Genomic DNA, 23,949 nt, shown 5'->3' on the forward strand with positions numbered 1-23,949 from the left:
ATATATGTCCCTGCTATCTAAGTACGAGGAGCTGTACTTATCCAAGTCAACTGATGAGTTTGAGACAAATCAATGGAAGCATTTCTCCATGCAAAACATTTCTCTATGCTCTACTCTGAAACTTTCCACCACAAAATTCTCTGATGAATTCTAAGCTGGCTATGAAAAAGGTTAAGGCCATTTCATAGAAGATAGGTCTAAATATGACCGAGGATCAGTCAATTTGTGCTTTGGTGTTATACAAACAAACACTGGGCTCCTTCTCTCACATTCAGAGCCCTCATTGGTAGCAAACTATTGTTTGCTGTTCCATCTAAACCATGCAAACAATGATTTACTACAAAATAGCAGGGCTTCAGCTGTGAATTTTATCTATGAAGGCTAAAATAGAATCTCTGTATTCAAGTACAACATGCTTCAAACATCGTGCTCTGCTTCTATGGGTGGAAATGGGAAGGGGGAGGGAAGGAAATAATGTGGCTGTTGGAGAAAAATGCTAGAATAGTTGAACCTTTGCTCTGGTCAAGCAAAACACAATCTTTTGAAACCTATTAGGGTTCAACACCTCTTAAACAAAACAGACCACTGGTAGCTCCAAGACAAAGAGGGGGAATCATTTCTCCGTGTAAACTGTAATGACATTCATAATTTTCTTCTCCAAACTGCTCTGATTCCCCATTAGCTTAGATGGTTCAAAGAAAAGTTTGGAGAGATTCGCTCCTCATCAAAAACTGTGTCTCTTGCAATTGCAAACAATCTTAGAAAACAGTTATGTCACTGTATCTATGACAATAATGCAATCACTTTGGATTACTGAACCTGACAAGATGATACAAGCATTCTTTGGTTAAGCAATTCCTGCCCTCTTTTCACTTTTCCTGGAGCACATCCTGTGTGCTGCATAATCAGACTGTGTTGGTGTAATCAATATTATGTAAGCAGCATGCAGCATCTAAGCTGTAGCTCTGGCAAGATCTTTGAGACAAGTTCACAGTATCTTGCAGGCACAGGTTCCTGTTTCAAGAAGCCGATCCACTCCTCTGTATTTTGCCTGATCTTGCTTATGGTTATAGTGGTATAATTCCATTCCAAACAAAACGTAAGGTCTCACTACTTGGCTTTTAAAAAGAACCCACATAATAGCTGAGGTTTTCTGTAACAGACACTTCATTTTCAGTAATTACAGTACTTTTCAAAGGGCCTTACACTTCCCTATTGTTTAATTTATTCTTACAATAGGCAAGGCAGAGAAAGAGGTAACCTTGCCCAATCCTGCTTAGTAGCTGAGCTGGGATTCAAGGCTGGAATGAGCCATGTCCAAGCACAATGCTTCACTTCTGCCTCCACGCTGACAGATCTTAAGACACTGACTTAGGTTCGCAGCAAACTTAAATCTTCTGGAGGTGGTGGGGAATTGAACCTTGATGTAGTTCTTCTCCTGCTATCATTTCAAATGGGCCATTAATGAAGCTGCTTCCATGTTAAGTAGAAGATTTTCCAACTCAGCTAGAAATGTAGGCATGCTTTAATAGGGTAGCAGTAATATACATATACACCACACAGCTTATAATAAAGCACACTAATGGTTGTATTGCAGTGCATGGTCCACACCATGATGGCCAGTCTTTACTCCTTTGGATGTTCATCAGAATCATGGAAAGGAAGTGCCTGAATTATACTGAGCTTTGCTTGGGTCTCCCCCCCCCCACCTCCCGTGCAACCATGATGTAAGAAAACCACACTTAAGTCTCTCCACCATTTGTTTGAGCTCAGCAAAAATACCCCCCCCCCCACACACACACACATACACAACAAAAACCCTGAGCTGTCTCAGAAAAAGAGAAGTTTCCACAGTGGTTTGAAACACTGATCCCTCTCCACTTTATATCATGGTTCACTTATCAATGCTAAACATGCGTAATGTTTCAGAAATATAGGGCCTGAAACAAAGCTACTCCTAATCAGATCTGGCATGGAAAGGGGGGAAAAATGAACGGGGTGAGGTAAGTGTGATCATACCATGCAGAAGAACAGCAGATGGCAGGACTTCAGCACATTACTTAGACACTAAACAGTAGAGAGCTAGAGATAATTCTCAGGTAAACTTTCCATGAGCCACTACGTCATCCTTCCCTAACCTCCCAGCATTAATCTTGTCACTAGTAACCTGATGCAATCAAGGAAGAATGTCTGATTTACAGGGAGGCAGGGCAAGGCAAAAAGAACAAACACACTGGCATGTCAAGAAAGGCAAGACCAACTCAGAATTTAATTTCAGCTCTGTAACTCACCCCAAAAGGCAACAAATAGGGTTCTTTCTCCCTCCCCAGGGATGTTGCTTGTATAAAGATTCCCTGAAAGAGGCTCAGGAAAAAAGGGGTCCCATGACTGAACTGTCAAAGCTTTAGAGCAGCAATGCAAAGAGGTACAATACTGCTGAGGCTTCTGCTGTAAACAAATATTATGAAAGTTGCTTGGCTGCCACTAAAAACATCAAACAAGCAACCAATTCTCCCCCCTCCCCCACTGCCATAATGTTTGATATTCTAAAATTTATGACATGATTTCCCCAACCTCTGAGTTCTTTCACCTCTGCAAACACCACCCAATTAAACAGAGTAAGGGCAGGAAAGCTAGTAGCGAAGGATTATCACGTGTTTTGGTTACCAGTCAGGTAACATGACTGGTAGAGGGAAGAGAGGGAAAGAGGACAACACAAGGCTGATGACTTTGTATCAGCCAACGCCTAGATCTTCTTAATCTGTGTAGGGTTCCATAGTCCGAGAAGATACCCAGACTTGAACGTAGCAACAGCTGTTTTGCTAGGTGGTGAAATACCACCTAGTAATACCACCTAATAATCTCTGACACCTGAACAATAAGAGAAAATAATTGGGATCCAAACTGCATACCGGAGGGCTGCCCAGCTTCCTCTTTCAAATGGCACCTTTGTGCAATATCCTTGAAAACCAGAGCAAATTCCAGATTCCATTTTAAGCACAAAGTGCTGCTGGTGGTGTTTCAAATACCACTGAGTAGTGATTTGAGGAGTGGTGGACAATGGAGTGGTTTCCTTGTGTGCTAAATTCTGGTCTTTTAAGTGCCAGATCAAACAGTAAACTAGTTTAACTGGAAGAAGACATGAGAATACTTGCCAAGTGAGCAGATAGACTTTTCATGCCTTACACATAACAACAACAATATGTAAGATAATGTATAGGGAAGAATAGGGCATTTCATTAGTGAATCAGCACAATTCATTATGAGGGATAGGCACGAACCAGTTTACAAGCCAAAATCTGGCACATACTTGGCCTGTTTTGTAGCCCCCAAACATATGTATATGTTATGCTGTTTGCTGCCCAGAGCTGGCTGTACCAAGATAGGTGGTATAAATAAATAAAATAACTAATAATGTTCAGGGAAGGAGCCTTCCCTGAACATTTACTGGCCTTTTGTCTAGTTTTGTTTGGCTGTTGGGGCCATTTAAACACAATAGCTGACCCATCCATTTTGTTCTCCCACACACACACTTCCACGTGGCAGGAAGTGAAATGGACCGGTGAAACAGCCATTTCAGCCTCACAGCAGATGGGCACACCTGCCCCACTGTTAGCCTGAAATGGTTATGAGTTATTTCAGTGGTTGGTCTGCCTATAAGCTGTTAGGTTTAAACAGCTACAAGCCATTTAACCCATCTGTTTCACTCTCCCACACTTCCAAGCATAGGGAATTGAAACAGCCATTTTAACCTCACAGCAGATGGGTGCCAGCCATTGAAATATAAGAGCCTGGTGGGTCTCCACGACAGCTATCAACCATTTAAACTTTCCTGGGAGATTCCCATGATCCAGTTCAGCTGGGAAAATCCCAGTTCAATTTGGGATTCAATTTGGGGGCCACCCCAAAACAGAATTTTTAGGTTAATGCCCATGCCTATTCATTCCATTGTGTTAAGTGTGACTTCTGTTATCACATCATTGGATAGTAATGCCCATATAAATAGTCACTGAAATTAGAGTTAGCTACTTGGGAAGAAGTTTATCCTGTCTCTGTCCTGTCCTTATGAAACACATCTCCCTAGTCTGGTACCTAACAAACATTCCCTTAGAAGGAACACTAGAAGACAATGGTTTGTGATATTACCTTTTTCCTTTATATGGTTAGAAGCATTGACAGCTACTCATTTTCACAAAAAAGGTTATGCAAGGACAATGTACAGACTAGAATCCAGGCTTTTAACAGGAACATCAGGCGTTTCTGTATACAAACATGTTCACGACATCAAGGGGAGGGAGAATTAGTGGTGAGCTATTTTTAGACTCTGCTGGATATTACTTTAAAGAACAGCACAAGGTTTGAGTATGATCTATACCATATTTAACCATCACAGGGGAGGGGGATGAATCAGGTAAGCTGCTTCAGTTGCTGGAGTGGATTGGGTTCCCCAAACTCTTGGATCTTGTTTATTCCTCCAAACCCAAGTCCCAGCCTGATGGCTGAACTCTAATTGCAACCAGCAAGTACAGGCCAATAAAAAAGGAAGCTCATTACTGAACAAAGATGCAAATAAAATCAGTGGCCTGTATCCAATTACACATTTTGAAGACTTTAGAGAATTTAGGGTTTCATAAAGGCCATGACAATTGCTACCATTTCAGACTCCTCCTCTGTTCTCTGCACTCTTTCTAAGCCTCCACTGACCACCAAAAACAAACTTTCAGGGAGCTCAGTGGTATGATCTAGAGATGTCAGCATCATGTAGGTATTCTGAATCAAAGGCTGTGAGCTGACAGATGGAACACCAGTACCTACTGGGATTTGCCTTCAGCTACTAGGATAGAGGAAAGACGGACTACAGAGAAAAATATAGGCAAAGGCTTACCCAGTTTGGACTTATGTAACTCGCTCTACGTGGGCCTTCCCTTGTTCCTGCTTCCAACAGTACAGCTGGTTAGAACATCATGGAGGGCTTATATACACACTCCATCCTTAGGCAGCTGCATTGGCTCCCAGTGGAGTGCTGGATTAGGTTCAAGGTGCTGGTATGGACCTTCAAAGCTATTCATTGTCCAGGTTCAGCACATCTGAGGGACTGCCTCGCTGAATATGTCCCTCAAAGAGCATTACGCTTTGCTGGTTCCAACAGGCTAGTGGTCTCTGGCCCAAAAGAGGTTTGCCAGGCCTTGACCAGGGCCAGGACCTTTTCACCCCACCCACTTCTCCATGTGGTATTCATGAAGGAGAGCTTGTCAGATCTTAATGGGGAACAGGAATATGTGGAAGGAGGTGGTCCTTCATGCATTTGGGCATATACCATTTAGAAATTTAGCAGAAATGACTAGCAATGTGAACTGAACTTGAACATTTATGCAGTGATTAAGTTTGTTAAAGGCAGCCATGATATGTGCTGGTCCCAGACACGGCAGCAGCATTTAATACCAACTAAAGATTCTGGAACATTTTTCAAGGGCAGAACATGTTACAATCCGAGATATAACCACTTGCGTCAGCTGCTCATGATAAATATAGAAAGATTCTTTACATAAATGGTGTTTACTTATTGTAGAAATCTGGAACACTTTTATCTGATTGATAAGGACTTAACAGAACCTAATGGAATCTGTTACAAAGGGGTACTTTGAATCTTCGGCAACAGAATGCATCAACAGGAATATCTTTATTCCCTAGAACCATACCTGCCACTGAAGTATTGCAGTTAAGCAAATTCAGGTGTTTGTAAGAATTATTCTCAACTTACAATGAAATGTTACACAATTGATTAATATTGCATGTGGTTTTCATGTTACTTTGCATCAACTGTTACTGCTGGATACTGCAATTGCAATCATAGCTTTCCTAACAAGTTATGTCATGTTCTGACAATGTATTGTTTCCGACAGTGTACTGCATGACATTTTGTTAGGGGGAAAACAAATATGTTCTGCTTTCTTTAAGCTTACTTCAATTCATAATTAGCAGGCAAAAATAAACAGGAGTCTTGTGGTAACTTAAAGGCTAAAAAGCAATCTGAAGAAATGAGCTATAGTCCATGAAAGCCCACACTGGGAGAAAACCATGTTACTAAGTTGTCATTAGATCCCTGATTATTTTTGCTGCAACAAACTAATACAGCTATCCACTCTGAAATTATCATCATAACTAGCAACAAAGCCTGTTGTATCTAACAATACAACAGATGCTCGTCCCCCCCACACCCCAGGCAAGCCAGACAGGGCCCCCCCCCCGCTGCCCACCAAGGGCCCACCAATACCAATTTGCTTGTGGTTAGAGAATGAGTGAGTCCCAGACAGAGCACAATTGGCAGTAGTAAGGCAAGAGTAGGCTAAATATTTCTCAAAAGAGCGCAGTCTGGGAGATCTGAATTCAAATCTTTGCTCAGTTATCTGGCCTTTTTGACAAACTGCTGTCTTGGAGACTAACCTACCATTTAAGGTTGTTATTGTGAATATAAAAAGAAACTCCTCATAGGCTGCTGCGAGATTCCTCAGAGGAAAAGAACACTATAAAAATGCTAAATAAAAATGCAGATGTTAAAAGCACAGCTGTTACACAGAATATAGAAAAACCCATGGTGCCCACATAAAGAGAAGATGAAGCATTGTTTGAAGACAGGACAAAATGTCTCTGTCTCCCAGAGATAGCTTGGAGGTTTGAATCATCCTGTTAAGTAATACCATGTTTCTCCTACCAGCACATGAAGGTGTGTTTAAAAAGTAAAGTTCCTGCTCTGGTACAGGAACTTAAATTGTAGCTATCATTTCAGTATCTGACCAATTATAGTTATATGTTAGTCACTTCTATCATGAGAAGCCAAAGGCTAAGCACAACTTTTATGATCTTCCCTCATGCAAAGACCAATGCTAGCCATTTTGATTAATAATACCATAGAGTGCACATGAAGAAAACTGGGATTTTGGTACTGTTCAATGAAAATCTCAACTTCGTGGGTGATAGCAAGGAAAAGGGCATATACCATGCTAGACATGATTATTAGGAACAAGATGCAAAAAACTGGCAACATCATAACGCTTATATATAAACTTACGGTCAACATTTAGAGTACTGTGCTCAGTTATGGTACACATATTTGTTTTTTAAAAGCTCTCTAGAGCAGGTAAATGTGCAGAAAATGCCAACCAAAATGATCTGAGGTTTGGAAAATGTTCTGCATGAGGAAAAGGCATGACATTTGGGGACTTTTTACATAGGGGGACTTGATAATAGTTCATGAGGTGATATATATAGTGGAAAAGATGTACTGAGAGAAAGCTTTGCTCACACCCAATGAAACTGGCAGTAGATGTGTGACAGACAAAATGAAATATTTCCTCACACAATTCTTAAACGATTTACATACACTAAAGGTTTTTTAGTGATTAGATTACTTTGGAAGGGCTCACACAAGGGCTCAAAGGGAAGGGTTCAAAGAACACAGATTGATTAATGGACACTTGCCACAATGGTAAATGGAATTTGCATATTCATTTCCAATAAGTCACAATACCAGTTTCTGGATGGATGGAACAGTGTGGATGGGTTACCACCTTCACATCCTGCCTGTGCACTGCACACAGGTTTATGCCAGTTGGAAAGAACACTGCTGGAATAGACTGACTTCTGTTGTGAGGTGTCAGGTTTTTCTTATGTTCACTGTTTAGGTGTGTCAAAGTGCCAAGATATACTTTTGCCGTCCCCTTTTTGTTAAATACAAGAAGAAAATTGTAGCATGGGAATAATATAATTACTGCATCCATCCCTAGGGTTGCCAGCTCTGGGTTGGGAAATGGTTGGAGATTTTGGGGGTAGAGTCTGGGGAGGGGAGAGATTTCAATGGGGTATAATGTCATATAGTCTACCTTCCAAAGCAGCCATTTTCTCCAGGCGAACTGATCTCCAGGAAATCTCCAGTCACCCCCTGGAGGTTGGCTACCATAGTCCATCCAAGATAATGAGACAGATGTTGTGTGTTTGAGAAGACAAGGGGTTGGATCCAGCACAAAATTTCCACTGTGCTGGAACTCTTGTGCAAGAAAAAGTCCATGGTATCTGGCTGTACTGTCAAACTTACTGCACAACCTCTTGTGCAGCCAATTTCTAGTTACTACAAAACATAGGCAGCACCAGGAATTGTACAAGATCTTGCACAAGTGGGACTGTACAAAGTTCATTTATATTTGCACATTACTGTATCCAAGCTAATATAAGGCCTACAGGGTGGTCTCTGTCTTAGCCTTTCTGCACTACTGCTGTGAGGTGATTCACCCAAGGAAACAGTGCCAGTTATTTTGACCAACATTACATATGCACATTAAAGAACAGGAAGGCTGAAACACCACTGTAAATCATGCAATGCCATCAGTCAGTTCAGAACCCTATACAAGCACATTTTATAATGAGGCCTTATAGTGTTTTTACCTTTCATTGTAAATATATACAAGAATTTTCATATATTTAATATTTTTCATTTTTGTACAGAATGTGCTTTTAATATTAACCTTTAAAAGGTTAAACTTAACCTTTTTGAGTTTCTTGATTCCAATTTTTTGGAGGTTAAGTGTTTTCTTCGCTTTTTCCCTTAGTACTTTGTATGGATGCATCAGTTAAGTGGCGTCAACCATGATCTCCTGCATACTGCCAGAGTTATGTATTCCCAAGTTCAAGTGAAATGCTACAAGCCAGTGTAGGGAAAAGATCCTGTTAAAAATTATGAAATTTAAACTAATAAGCACACCACATTTTTATAGCTGAATGGAGCAGACAATTGCCATCTGGCAAGCATCTGTTGATGTCTGCACCTCAAAGTTCTTTTTTCCCCCCTTGCTTTTATTAGGCAGAATTTTATTTTAGGTGACAAACTGTTGGTAAGTTTATGGTGAGGCAAAATAGCACAGCTATGCAGCAGTCAGTCTCAAGAAACAATGAGAAGGAGAACATGAGGAGTTAGCACAGTGACCTATCAATGACTTGAGAAGAGGCCATTCGTCATGTCAAAATATGTACTAAGTTGTCAGAACAGAATTTCAGCTTTTTACGAAACAAAACAGAAAAAAGCCTCCTACGAGTTCTCTAAAGAGTTATCCAGAGTACATGAGCTAATGCAGACTAACTGGTGCCTTCTCCCTCTGCTCTGTCATTATCTATCAGTAATAGATGGTTTAATCCTAAAAATATATGATGCGGTTTTTCACTCTGGGTACTAGCTTCCAGATGGAAAGGGTAAAATGCAGAATGCCGTTTAGCTTGAAAAAGTTCTCCATGTGTATTAAATAAATTAGTGGCTCCATGGAAGTTAAGAAAAGCTATTTCTGGCATAAAGGGAATCACAGCTTTCCCACATAATTTTTAAAAAAATTCTCTAAGTGTCTAGGTAACAACTGTTAACATTGTACAATACCTGCCAGATCATAGCTGAACTTAAGCACCTTTTGTAACTTACAATACTCCCCCTGCTTTACAGTTTGTCTGGTAAAACCAGTTTATATCGGAGAAGATGGACTAAGGATTCACTTTCTATAACTATTATCACAATACAGTCCTATGATTTCAGTGAGCTTAGACTAGAGTAACTCTGTACAGGATTCCATGGATGTATTATACAGCCATAGATGGATTATAAGAAGATCTCGTTTATTATTTATTTATTAAAATTAAAATGTTTGTCCCTCATTTAACATCACAGTGCAAGGCGACTTACAATAATATCTAATGAGCCATTTCAGTTAAAGCCAGAATAAAACAACAAACCACAAATCTCCCCCCCCCAAGAGATGCAGCAATTCACGCTCCTCTATAACACATTGCAAATGATATAGTCTTTAAAATAACTGTTATTAAAATGCTGCATTTCACTTTTCTTTTTTGTTGTGGAAGACTTGCCTACCTTTAGTCATGAACACTTGTCTAGGCACAATTAGAATGCACACCAAAACTGGCTATGTGTTCTGCAAACAGGTATCAGGTGAGAAGAAAGTCCTGCATTTAAGCAAATTTTGAGAAGCAACAATATCATCTTCACATGCTGGATTGGAATTCTGAGCTGCAGAGTGTTTCCACAGAGTGGCTTCTCCTTTTTTGCTCTGGAGGAGGACTCCCTTTCTCCTGCTGTGGAATATGTTTCTCTTATGCTATGCATTTGTTGGTTCCTTGAAAGACATTTGTGCTACAGAAGGCCTAATGTCAGAGAAGGCATGTTCTGCAGAAGAGGGCAGCTTTCACAATGGCCAACTAAAAGTTTATAGTGTGGTTTACTTTATTGCGTTTGTTTCAGCCTGTGTTTCAGATGCTTATTTCTTATTTATATTTCATATTTGTTTGTTTGTTTATTTGATACATGGAACGAATCAACATACAACATAGTCAAATACAACAATAACAATCCAACAATGGTTCTAAACAACACAACTTCAATGATCCTAACAACAATATAGCAAGAACAGAATAAAGTAAACCACACATAGGCTTGGATTCTGTTAAATAAAATAGGAGGACTGTTCCCTGTGGGACTCCACATTTGAGCTGATGACTGTGTAGCATAGCCAGGAGATTCTAGGATTGTCTGGCATCTAGGTAAGGGATGTTCAAAGGTGGGTTGCCATTTCCTGCCTCCAAAGTTTTAACCCCCAATATTCCTTGGAGGAACCACCACCTAAATCCTTTGAGATCTCCCATCCAAATAAGAGCCAAGGTCAGCCCTGCTTAGTTTCCAAGATCTGACAGGATCAGGCTTGCCTGGGTGCTTATGGGCACCTGAGAAATGCAAGTTACAATGCTGCTTCAAAACATTTCATTTTTAATTGCAGATTCATGCCCCAAGAGAGGATTCTGTTCATTTCTAAGGTAGGCAACTGATTAAAATAGCTTTTATTGACTGCACTGGAGAAGGAAAACATTAGCACGGTTTTTACGTTCCTACTCAACACATAGTATTATGCTCCACTTAAGTTGGCAATTCAGAAATCAGGAATAAACATGGATCTATTGCTGTTTGATTAGGAATAAATATGGATCTACTGTTGTTTGATTTGTATCTATGTTTCACAAAATTTTCAAGGGAAAGGAACATCTATTGTGCTTTATGGGACTATGGAGTTATCCCTCACAACTCAGCTAGCAAAGTAAGGCATAAAAGGTACTACAAGATTGCACAAATGTGATTCCTTGACTTGATATCATCAAGAAACCTAGCCAGTATCCACTGACATGCCCTTTAACATATTAGGAGATTCCATTATATGTCCCAAGGGTAGTATAGAAATACAATAAATAAATAAATATTTTGTGTGTGAGAGAGAGAGAAAGAAAGAGAGAAATGGGAACAATTAATCGCACACCACTCTTTTACATTACGTCTTCCTATACATCAGAAAAGGCTGTTGCTGTTGCATATTTCATGTTCTTGAACCAGTGTGGAAACTAATTTTGTCGGAGACAGCAGTCTAATCAAATTATATATGAATGGTAGATATTTTAGTACACAGAATATATCAGAATGACATAGTGTTTGCTGTTTGTATACTAAAATGATTAAGAACAGTCTTTTGGACAGAAATGCTGCTGTTGCGAATACATTTTTGTGGCAATTTAATTGTAACTGAAGTTCAATTAGCTTCAATCTTGTAATAAGTAGTCCTTCGGGAGAGCACATTTCTGATGTCTTTGCATGCAACATATACATTACAGGCTAGTTCCCTTTCTGCAACCTCTTTTGGATAGTATTAGGATCATATAACATAAATGAGGTAATCTAGGTTTATAGAGATAGTTTACGCGGGCTGTTAAACACCATTAACTCTTTGTTTGACATGGAATATCCATGAGGAATGCAAAAAAGACATTTTGCATAATTGGCCATTCATGGTTATATAAATACTATTATTAAAGGAATAAAGACTTGGACTTTTTATTTTGTCTTAAAAGTATGTACTAGGGATTAGCATTGTACTTAAAAGTTCAGCATTTTATGGATGTTTATAGAATATAGAAGATAGAAGTATTGTGTGCATGATTTTGCACAAGGTCACAAAACAGTTTAACTGTACACTATCCCTACATTAACAATTTTCCCACTGTTTTTCACTTAACACAACAACAAGCCGCTAATAGCATATACAAGTACAATATAAGGAGGGAAAGTGCAGAAGGATCCAACATTATACAAACTGCATGCTGGAATCAGCATCATGTACACTTCCAAAGACCATTGCAACAGATATGTTGGAGTCAACAGCTCTGAATACATCTCTGTACATTTTCTTTAGATATACTTTAATATCTGCATATCTCTAAAACATGATAAACTAAGTGTGCCTTTTCCAGGACAGTTGGTTAAGGCTTAAAAAACACATTTCACAGCAATGCTAAACTGCAGTGGTCTTTGGCACCCATTTCTAGTTCAGTGTTTTGCTAACTCACTTCTTTGCCTTAACTGATTCCCTTCCACCGTAATCTATATGTAAAAAAAGGTAAAGATAAAGGTAAAGGTATCCCCTGTGCAAGCACCGGGTCATGTCTGACCCTTGGGGTGACGCCCTCTAGCGTTTTCATGGCAGACCCAATACGGGGTGGTTTGCCAGTGCCTTCCCCAGTCATTACCAAAAAAAGGTACAACTGCTAAAAGCAGGGATCTAAAACAGAGAGACTGTAAGATCCCCCCCCCCCCCGCCATCAAGTTGCAGCTGATTTATGGAGAAAGTATAGGGTTTTCATGGCAAGAGACATTGCCTCTATGAAGTAACTCTGGATTTCCCAGCTGGTCTCCCATCCAAACCCAGACTGATGCGGTTTAGCTTCTGAGATGGCAAACTTAGTCCAGCTATGCGGGTCATGGCAAATGTGAGCTACCAGTAGCTTACTGGATTCAGCAAAGTTGCTCATGCATCCCCTAGAAGGGAAGAGAAGAAAAGATCATGAAAAGACCTGCTCCAGGCTTTTTTGTTTGTTTGTTTGTTAGCTTAAAAAATAGCTTTGTTTCCTAGGACTTTTCTCTGTGCTGCTTAAATGACATTTCTGTTCCTAGCCCATGAGAAGTAGCTTGCTATATTTTTCAATACTCAGAAATAGCTCACCTTAAAGACAATGTTGACAATCTCAAACTTAGAAAGGGACTGGAAAGGTAGAGTGAATCAGTGCCCCTTCCACATGGAGAGCTAATGTGGTACTGGACTCTGATATTAATGAGGTATAATGGTTGGAGTTCAGACTAGGATTTCACTTACAGGTTCCCACTCTGCCATGGAAGCTTGCTTGAGGACCTTGGACCAATGAAGTACCAAGGGGGCGGGGGGGGGGGTCCACCCCAGCACAGTTTCAAGAAGGCTCTTGAAGATGGCCCTCAAAGCCAGCATCATCCTGCTGCCCTTTTATTTTTAAAATGCAGGAGATCTGATGTAATAAGACTATCCTAGGACTATCCAGGGCAGAGTCTGCACTTACTTTGTCTATTCCATTGTTAATCCTGTTGAATTCAGATCACTTTGAACTCAGGTCTTCCTCTTTCCCCCCTCCCCAATGAAACAGGAAAGTGTTCTGCATGTGATTAGGGAGGCTCAGAAGAGGGGGGGAGGCAAATGGAGACTCTTTCTTTGTTTTCTTGAAGGGGGGGAGAGGATCAAAGAAGTCAGAGGAGGGAGGAAAAAATCCTTTCTTTTCTTGAAGGTGGGTAGGAACGAAGAAGGCACACAAAAAAATCCAAGGCCGACAGAAGTTGAGAGAAATTAGGGGCTTCTCCTTTAAGGCAGGCTTGTCACATGACCACCTGTAGCCATTCATGGGTCCTCTACCACGGAGGAGAGCCCAGATTCAATACAATGCGATTTTAAAATATATTGAGCATTAAAAGCACTCCAAGATATCGCACAATAAAGGTAGGGTCACTCCGGATCAATCCTTCTTGCTGCAGAAGGAAATTTTAAATCGCCCCAAATCCAAATGGAAATTGCATTCTGTGTAGAGGGCAGGGACTGAATCAACCTGGAGTTGGAATAAAAGCTCCGTGCAGTTTATACCCTGGTCAGAACTAGGCTGAGAGTAATGTGAATGGCCCAAGATCACCCAGCAAGCTTCCATGGCATGAATTGAACCTGGGTTTTCCAGATCTTAATCCAACACTTTACACAATACACCATGCTGGCTCGTGTACTGGAATTACATGATGGAATTTTATTTTTTAAAAAAATTTTAACTGTAGCTGGCAAAACTTTGGACCAAATCATCAATCAGTCGGTCTTTGAGCAGCTGGAACAAAGAGCTGGGATTTCTAAGACTCAGCACGGGTTTCACAAGAACAAGTCATGTCAGACCAACCTTATCTCTTTTTTTGAGAAAGTGACTATCTTGCTAGATCAGGGGAATCCTGTGGTTATAGTTTATCTGGATTTCAGTAAAGCTTCCACATGATACTCTTGTTGACAAGTTGGTAAAATGCATATGGATCCTAATTCTGCCAGGTGGATCAATAACTGGTTGACAGATGGTACCCAATGTGTATTTGTTAATGGTTCAGCATCCTCTTGGAGAAGAGTGATAAATAGTGTGCCCCAGAGATCTGTCCTGGGGCCTGTGTTGTTCCACACATTTATAAATAGTTTGGATGCGAGATTAGAGGGGATACTGATTAAATTTGCAGATGATACTAAACTGGGAGGGTTAGCAAACACAACAGAAGACAGAATCAGGATGATTTTGATAGGCTCGAGAAGTGGGGTCAACTGAATAAAATGAAATTCAATAGGGACAAATGTAAAGTTCTGCATTTGCCATATACACCAATATAGGATGGGGAAGATTTGTCTTGGCAGTAGTATGTGTGAAAAGGATCTAGGAGTCTTAGTAGACCATATATTGAACATGAGTCAGCAGTAGGACTCAGTGGCTAAAAAAAGCAAATGGGATTTTGGGCTGTATCAAACGGAGTGTCATGTCTAGATCATGGGAGGTGATGGTACCGCTTTACTCTGCTCTGGTTCGGCCTCACTTGGAGCACTGTGTTCAGTTTTAGGCACCACAGTTGAAGAGGGATGTAGACAAACTGGAATATGTCCAGAGGAGGGCAACAAAGATGGTGAAGGGTTAGGAGATCAAGATATATGAGGAAAGGTTGGGGAAGTTTGGTCTGTGATTCTGTGACGGTTCAAGGAGGTGGCAGGTTAATGTTCTGCATAGTGTAGTGGGTTGGACTAGATGACCCAGGAGGTCCCTTCCAACTCTAATATTCCATGATTCTAACTGGTATTATTATGTATACAAAATTAAATACAATATTTTTTTACCCTCTACATTTCTTCCTGGGGCACTGAACAAAATGTTTGAGTCCAATGCACCTTTAAGGCCAAACTTTGTTCTGGTGCTTCAGTCCAACATAACTACATACCCGAACCTATTCTCTGGTCATTAGTATTATTCTTTGTTCATGATTATTAATTAAAATAACCTTGTCCTATAGAGAAGGGGCCCTGACCTGGATAGTACCAGCCTAACCTGACCTTATCAGATCTCAGAAGCTAAGCCGGTCCAACATGGAGGCAGGCAATGGCAAATTGCCTCTTAATGTCATTTGCCTTAACAATCCTACAAGGCTGCTATAAGTCTGCTGTGGCTTGATGGCAAAAAAAAAAAAAATGGGGGGGGGGGGGGGGTTATTAAAAATCTGCCCTGGGCATGAAATAGGCAAGGTATGCCACTGCCTTCGATCAGCCAAGCAGTCAAAATAACTTAGCTCACAGGATCCCCACTGGTAAATTAAGTAAATAATCAAGTGTTCAACTGAATACATTTCAAAATTTCCACCTGGCCCCAACCTAGTGGAATGAGTCCCCGGAACAGCTGAGGGCCCTGGCAGAGCTGTCACAGTTCCGCAGGGCCTGCAAGACAGAGCTTTTCCAGGCTGCTCCTCACTGACCTCTGAGGTGGTACGTGGCCTGTTGAACTGGGGGGGGGAGCATAAGTCTGCTGTTGGGAGGGATAAGGCAATTGGTTTTACTGTTTATCATTTTATGTTTAATGATATTTATTGTGGAGCTTTATGCTTGTTACCTGCCACAGGTCATCCTGTTTGAGAGTGGCGGGCTATACATCAAATTATAAATAAATAAAATAAATTTAAAAATTAAATGTCAAAACATTCCTTTATGAGGGCTGGTGACAGCAGCAAGTATCTTTCAGGATGTAATGCTCTAATGGGTACTTGGACAGGCAAAAGACTAACTCTCTCTCCCACGACAAATAAACAAAAAACCACCTAGAATTATGTCATACCTTAGAAAGTGTTAAACACAATACCTCTTTACCATTTAGATAGAAATCTAATTTTTCACACTTTTGTAAAAAAAAATTGTTGTGACATTTGGTACCACTGCAGGTTAATAAAGTACATTTGGAGATGTGTTAGGAATGAAATTTGGCATAGATTAGAAGCTGGTACACTAAATAGCCAAACAGTTAATGGATTCAATAAAAAGTAGCCACACTTAGTACATATCAGATCCCAAAGAGAGAGTACAGAAGGAGGCACCCAGGATGTCTATAGGGGGAAAATGTGTCCCATTTGTGTGTGTGGAGACACTGGAGACCATTTAGAGCAGTAAGGGCAATCACTAAGCTGGCTATTCCTGTTGGTCCTTGAATCTATTAAACATCTTCACTATGCTGTAGGCTAATTTACTGCTCAACCTCTACCTATATGTGTGGACTGGTAAATTCAATTTCATGGCATGCACACAAAAGCTGCTACCTTGAATAAAATGTTGTTGGTCTTAAAGGCGCCACTAGACTCAACCTTGTTCTGCTACTCTTTACTGTTTAATTTCTATTTAGATCTTTATTTTGAAAATGAGCGATGGATGCTTTAAGAGTCTCAAAACTCAGAACAGCTTTGTTCCAGTTTCATAAAGTCAGCTAACAAGTTTAAATGCATGCAGATTTATGACATCTGGAATCGAGTCCCACCTAGTTTTAAGCTACAGAAGCCGATTATTTCAGCCAACAGGAATTTACTTTTGTTAAGCCCTTTCTACCTTGTCAAATCAAGTAGATTTTGTGCATCAGTTTAATCTCTGTTCACTGGCAGGCTTCAGAAATCAGCTATTGTGCTGCAGGTGGTGTTGAAAGATAAGGAGCTGGAAAGCAGTTCCCACATCGCTCTTTGGATAAACATGATGTTCAGCATACATCTTGTTTGACAATGCCAATGACATAAAACCATCAACAGATTTTTTTTGAATTGATATCACACTACAATATTTATTTCTAATATAAATATACCCCATAGACTACAACTTAAAATTTAACAGTTTTCAGAGCTACGTAGGTGTTGTCAGCGTTAGGCAGCAGTAGGCCTGTTCCCATGTTACATGTATGAACATGCATACATCTGTAAGGAAAAGCCAGTAAGCATTCACTTAACAAATGAATTTGTACAATTTATGCAGGCCAGTACCTGGTTGGGTCTCCTCAGTATTGCTTTACTGCAGTAAACAAAAGTTAAGAAATTACCTCAAAAACACTGTCCCAAATCCAAAGCATTTTTAAGAATCTAAAATATCTGGACAAACCTTTTTTAACTATAGAAAACATCTGTTTGATGTAACATAAAGCCTGACATTTTAAACTTTAAATTAGTTCTGCCTATCCAAACAAAATATACGTTTCGCTCCACCCCCGTGGCTAAAACATAATTAGGACCAGTTAAGGTCATTCTGTCAGGAATGGGACAATTTACAGTTACCTCCCACAAATGCTTTGATGCCACAAAGTGAACAAAACAATTAGATGTTAATCATTTCAATTATAATTATGCATCTAAATTGGATATGCTCTCTTCCAGGAAACCCTAGACTGCAGCAACAGAATATAAAGTAACACCCGGTTTAGCAGGCTGGACAGAGCCTAAAATTGACAAAAAACAAAAAGAATGAACTGCTTTGTCCTCCAAAGTAGATCACTTCCTGTCCAGCACAGAGCTGAGGCATATTCTTCAGGGCCTTTAGAAAAAAGTCCCTCTTGTTGGATAACTTGACCTCTGGAAGCAATACAATCACCATTCCTGAGTATCACTGTCCAACAGCATTTATCACATGAAAATTCATGCAAAACGCTTTAGAAACAGGCAGGGGACCTTAAGCCACCGCATTCTATTGAAAACATATGTACTTTTAACGTAATGTCTTGTATCCATATGTAGCTAAAGCATTTCCTTCTACACGGCAGTGACATCGCTTAATTTCATACCCACCATGAGATCTCCTGCTTACATATGGAAATATGAATCATTATTTGTAATGGAAATAATGAGTTACAGCAGCTGCAACTTCTTACATAAAGAATCAGAAATCTAAAAATTAGCACGGCAACACTGCATTACAATAATTAAGAGCTGCGAACAAAGAGGATTCAAATATATTATGTCTTTGGAGATGTACCAGCAGGATCTCCGTTTAATTAAAAACCGGTAATCCTGCTGCATTACACACTTGCCAAATTCCAAATGAGACTCTGAAAGCCAATTAAATCTGTAATACATCTGTGTGACTTTTAGAGTGGCCACACTGAATCTCTTATGCCAACAAAGGGGAAAAGCTTTTTTCCTCATGTTGTTTTAGGTACATTTACCACTTGGTCGGATTAATTTCAGTGAGAACAGTGCCGTACTATTTAGTGCTGGTTCACAGCATATGAATTTAAATAAGCAGACTGCAACCCAGTAGTGCAGCAAAAGATCTCCTACCCCAAAGACTGCAAAAAGATTAAGACAACAGCATCAGCAAATGCAGACAATTGTACCCCAAAGAATTTATTGAAATGGACTTGAAATGTATGTGACACTAAGTAGAATGGAGTAGAAATTGACTGGACTGTTAGCAGTATTAAAATATTCTGATTCACAGGGACAATGGCTGTAAACACTGGCTGAGCATGTGTTACCTAGAAGAAGAATTGGCTCTTATATGCCGCTTTTCTCTACCCGAAGGAGTCTCAAAGCGGCTTACAATCGCCTTCCCTTTCCTCTCCCCACTACAGACACCCTGTGAGGTGAGTGAGGCTGAGAGAGCCCTGATATCACTGCTCGGTCAGAACAGTTTTATCAGTGCCGTGGGGAGCCCAAGGTCACCCAGCTGGCTGCATGTGCAGGAGTGGGGAATCAGACCTGGCTCGCCAGATTAGAAGCCACTGTTCTTAACCACTACACCATGCTGGCTACTCCACAGCATGTAGATATGCAAGGCTCCCATACGTCTGTTTCTACCAAATTAGATTTTTGTTTGAAGGGAGAATTGTATGGTTCAGTTCAGGCTTCTTTGATGACCACACATTGTAGTAATTGTCTAATCTGGCGAGACCTGGCTCACCAGATTAGAAGTCCATACTCCTAACCACTGCAACAAACTGTCTTTCACCTACATAGTGTACAGCCATCAGCTGCCATAAGAAAACACCAAATCTGGCTCTTGCAATGACCATTAAAAGAGTTAAATTAGATACAGCCAGGATTAGAAAAGAGGGAGTTAATCAAAGAATAACACAGAGATCAGACTGTAGAAAACGCAGAATGACAACCACTTCAGGGACTGTGATTACAGCTTTTTGTAACTCCTGAAAGTGCCCTGGTATCACAGTGCTTTTCGTTACACCATTCATAAAATACTAACTACCAGTAAGGGGAAAAAAGGAGACCAGAGAGTAAGTGCTTCCAAAAGCAGCTGCAAGTCTGACAAGGCTGTTTCTTACAAGAGCAAACCCACAGAGGGGCTTAACTCTCCACAGAGTTACGTCTTGTACAGGTGGCCCATATAACTTCACGAGGATTCTGTTCTTAATACTTTTCAAAGTCTACACACCACATTTATTACTATAGTTCTGACTAAGACCCCAAACTATTTTTACAGGACTCTATACAATAGTAATAATTTAGGATTCAGTTCAGCTCAAAGCTGACATATCTTGACTGAAACCTTCAAATCTTCCCCTAAGGGGGAAAAAAAATCTGAATTATAAGAAAGAATAGGAGGAAATCCAAGTTTAATTCCTGCACAAAGAAAATACTATGATATCTCAGACTTTAAAGTATGATCCTGATGAGGTCCAATGCGTTCTGGCATTTTCCTATCCATACAATTTGCCTTTTTAATCTATACGGCCTTCATATACCAATTAATGAAAATATCACAAATGGCTTTAACCCCCACCCCAGTTTTCTGAGAATGATGACCATTTTGGAATTCTGAAAAGCTACTGCTAATTCTGAGTTTCCCAGTGATCATAAACTTAACCAACAGCTACCAGTTAGTCAAGAGATTTAATGCATCCAAGGTACATGCAGAATTGGAGCTGGTTTACAACCCTATGCGACTCTAGTATAAACCCTCTGAAATCTGTACAGGACTATACTGCTAATCCAGTTAAACTGACCAACACGCTCAGGAAGGGAAAGAGCAGAAGGAACAAATAGCGTCTCTTATCCTTTATTTATTTATAGCACATCAATGTGTAGGGAGCTTTACAGGATATGATGCAATTGTAAAATATGGGAGACAACAAAGGTAAGGTAAGGCAGGGATAAAACATTCAGGGTAAAATATGCATTCAAAAAAACAGATTAGACAAATTCAAATGGCATGGACCAAGTTTTCCCAAACAGCAGATGAAGTGGTAAACCTATGTCTAGACTTCAGACTGAAGGCACAGCAAAGCCACTGTTTCGTTATATTCATCTGTTTCAGATTATCCTCAATTATAATATTAACACCAATTACAACTTTTAGAAGTTCAAAGAGCTCTATATGCATTCTCTTACCCAATATGCAAGGAAGGTCAGTTTTACCTTCCTATTACAGACTGTGGGCTGAGGGTAGCAGTTTCTGGTTAGTCCTACATAGTTGAGAATTCATGGCAGAGCTTAGAATTAAACCAGGGTCCATCTGATCCGTTGCCCAGTCTGTAAGCCACAACCCTGAACCAGCTCTACATTGCAGAGCATAACAGATGTATGTTTTGCCCTTTCCGTTTCTATAGCACATACGGGCTCTGAGATGTCACTGATTTTTGAAATCTTGATCTACCAGCTCAGCTCACTTATATAACAATTGTTAATTTTAAAAAAATCAAGATGGACTATTAACAATGGAGCTATAAAAATCAGGATGGGATAGTATCTACATTTTAAATACAGAAATGGCTATTTTGAATGTAAAATCATAGATAAACCCCAAAAGAGGCATATTCCAGAATGAAACGTCCTTTGTTTTTATCTCCTCTACACCAACTACTTTAATCAAGCTTCTAGCTTTACAGTCAGACAACTGTATCAATGTCTATGGAGATCTGGTTAATTATTCTAAAAAAGATTTTAAAAGCATTATCAGATCTCGTTGAACTCTGTCTTCTGGAGTGTTCGCTACTCCTCGCAATTTGGTATCATCTGCAGATTTAATGAGGAGTCCCTCCACCCCTTCATCCAGATCAGCCTTCCTCAACCTTTTTACCATTGAGAAACTCCTGAAACATTCTACAGGCTTTGAGAAACCCTAGAAGCAGGCCACACCTTCCTGCCATGCCCCCAGAGGTCAGATGTCACCAGAGTGACATCGTCTGGACACTCCCACTGGACATCACCAGGCCAGCAAGGATTTGTTTGGCCTGGACCCCTTCCTTTTCCACCCTCTTGGGGACATTCTAGGGCATTTGGGGAGGGCAGAGCAGCTAGACATGACCATATATGGCGTTATCACCTGATTTTTTTTTTAATTAAATATATATTAAAAATTAATTAACACCCACCCAACTGGAAAAACTCTTCTAGGGCTGTCAGAAAACCCTGGGATTTCACAAAACTCAAATCATTGATAAAAATGTTGAAAATTACTGAGCCCTGTGGCACCCCAATGTTCACCTCCTTCCAATCTGATGGGTTCAATTTTCCAATCAGTTCCCTATCTACCTAACCATCTAAAAATCCAGTCTACAATCCTCCAGTTTACCCATTGGAACATCATGGGTGTCAGGCCCCAGCCAGCTGAAGCCCTATCTGACTCTGAAGAAGAGGTAGAGCTGGGAGGCTTGACATGATCAGGCCCTGACCTTCAGCCAGTGCCAACACACGCAGCCTCAGAAGCACCAGAACTGTCTAGGGCAGTGGTCTCCAACCTGCGGGCCGCAGCCCGGTGCCGGGCCGCAAAGGCCATGGCGCCAGGCCGCGGCTCAATCTCCCCGCCCCCCCACATTAAAAAACTTCCCAGGCCACAAGCTTGCGGCCCGGGAAGCTTCTTACTGCGGGAGGGCGGGGAGAGGGAATCAGGGCCGGGTCGCGCATCGCGCACGCGCGGCCCATGCGGGCGCGGCCAGCGGGCGTGGCCCGATGTGCGGGCACAGCCCGCAGGCGCTGCCCGATGTGCAGGTATGGCCCGCGCGGGCGTGGCCCGATGCGCGGCCGCGGCCGGTCCGTGCGGGCGCAGCCCGATGCCCTGCCGGTCCCCAGCCTCGGAAAGGTTGGGGACCACTGGTCTAGGGAACCCAGCCCAGAACCTGAACTACAACCAGGCACAAGCATCTGGCATCTCGAGCCTTACACACCCACCATGTTGTAGAACCCACAGCAACATCTGGTTTCCCACCCTTGTCTCCTGAGCCCAAAGAGCAATAGCACAGGAAGTAGCACTTTGCCTTACAGGAAAGGCGCAGTAGTTAAAGTTCCAGAAACTCTCCAGAAAGTTCTTCGATGGCGATGGTCTGCCACTCTGAGACTATAAAGGTATAAAACCCAATTCTTCTTCTTCTTCAATTCTTCTTCTTCTTCTTCTTCTGCTGCTGCTGCTGCTGCAGGTCCATAAGGAAAGAGTGGTGGCGATTACATCTAGTTTGACTTCTCACTTTCAGTGTTAAAAGCTACTCATTCAGGAACACACAATGAGATGATCAGAGAATCAGATTTTCAGAATTCAAATACGATACCTTCTCATTGCAGTCACCTTTTCAGAAGACCATTGTTAACCCAATGCAATGGAATAAAAGTGCTTGGAGACACTTTTAAAGTTTTCCTTAATTGACAAAGGAATATTGTTGTGTAATGTTAGAACATGAAAACTACTAAGTAATCTGAATTCCAAGTTTTCATTTGTTATTGCAGAGAGAATTACACAGCCCCCTTGGTTGCAGAGATATACAACTGTAATTATACAAATGTAGTTGAGGTTACTCTTCTCATCGTTTACAGAGTAGTCATTTGCATTCTTGCTCTGTTATTAAATCAACGTGCTCTTTCAGACAATGAGCCTGCTTGAACCTAGTCCCTGATGCCTGAGGTTATGTGATTTACATGTACAAAAAGCAAGTGTTATTATTAGGTGTTATTCTTTTCTGCATGGAACAGCCCCCACCGTGGCTTTGAACACTGGAGGAAAGGGTGTGTGACATACACATGTCAATCACACTCAAGGCAAGGCATAACAGAAAGCCTTCTGGCATGTAGGACAGGAGGTAGTGAAACCAAAAAGCTGAATTTTACCTTACTTAATTGCACAGCTTGCAGAATGGCAAATGCCTGGTCCTTCCAGTTTCCCATAATTACTACAATGTGTGGTCATCAAGGAAGCCTGAACTGAACCATACAATTCTCCCTTCAAACAAAAATCTAATTTGGTAGAAACAGACGTATGGGAGCCTTGCATATCTACATGCTGTGGAGTAGCCAGCATGGTGTAATGGTTAAGAGCAGTGGCTTCTATCTGGCAAGCCAGGTCTGATTCCCCGCTCCTCCACAAGCGGCCAGCTGGGTGACCTTGGGCTCATCACAGCCCTGATAGTGCTGTTTTGACCAAGCTGTCCTGTCAGAGCTCTCTCAGCCTCATCTCTTACAGTGTGTCTGTTGTGGGGGGGAAAAAGGGAGGGCGATTGTAAGCTGATTTGGGACTCCTTTGGGCAGTGAAAAGCAGGGTATAA

The 23,949-nt window shown here is 40.9% G+C and overlaps 2 protein-coding genes across 4 annotated transcripts in view; one reads left to right on the plus strand and one right to left on the minus strand.

Annotated features, from left to right (window-relative positions):
• The window catches only part of CMSS1 (cms1 ribosomal small subunit homolog), a 225,589-nt gene that overhangs the window by 107,598 nt on the left and 94,042 nt on the right, over positions 1-23,949 (minus strand). The window contains exon 1 of one of the 2 annotated variants that reach the window (XM_077342071.1): positions 12,876-12,912. The exons of the other annotated variant lie outside the window; for it this stretch is intronic. Coding sequence (XP_077198186.1) covers positions 12,876-12,897 — 22 coding nt within the window. The 5' untranslated portion in view covers positions 12,898-12,912. Of the gene's footprint in view, positions 1-12,875; positions 12,913-23,949 lie in introns of those variants that run through there. 2 annotated transcript variants of the gene reach the window in all.
• The window catches only part of FILIP1L (filamin A interacting protein 1 like), a 199,597-nt gene that overhangs the window by 86,504 nt on the left and 89,144 nt on the right, over positions 1-23,949 (plus strand). Inside the window, exon 2 of one of the 2 annotated variants that reach the window (XM_077342054.1) lies at positions 10,824-10,860. The exons of the other annotated variant lie outside the window; for it this stretch is intronic. Within the exon in view, the coding sequence (XP_077198169.1) occupies positions 10,824-10,860 (37 nt within the window). The remainder of the gene's footprint in view (positions 1-10,823; positions 10,861-23,949) is intronic. 2 annotated transcript variants of the gene reach the window in all.

Source organism: Paroedura picta, chromosome 6 (assembly GCF_049243985.1).
Source record: "Paroedura picta isolate Pp20150507F chromosome 6, Ppicta_v3.0, whole genome shotgun sequence".
Lineage (NCBI taxonomy): Eukaryota > Metazoa > Chordata > Lepidosauria > Squamata > Gekkonidae > Paroedura > Paroedura picta.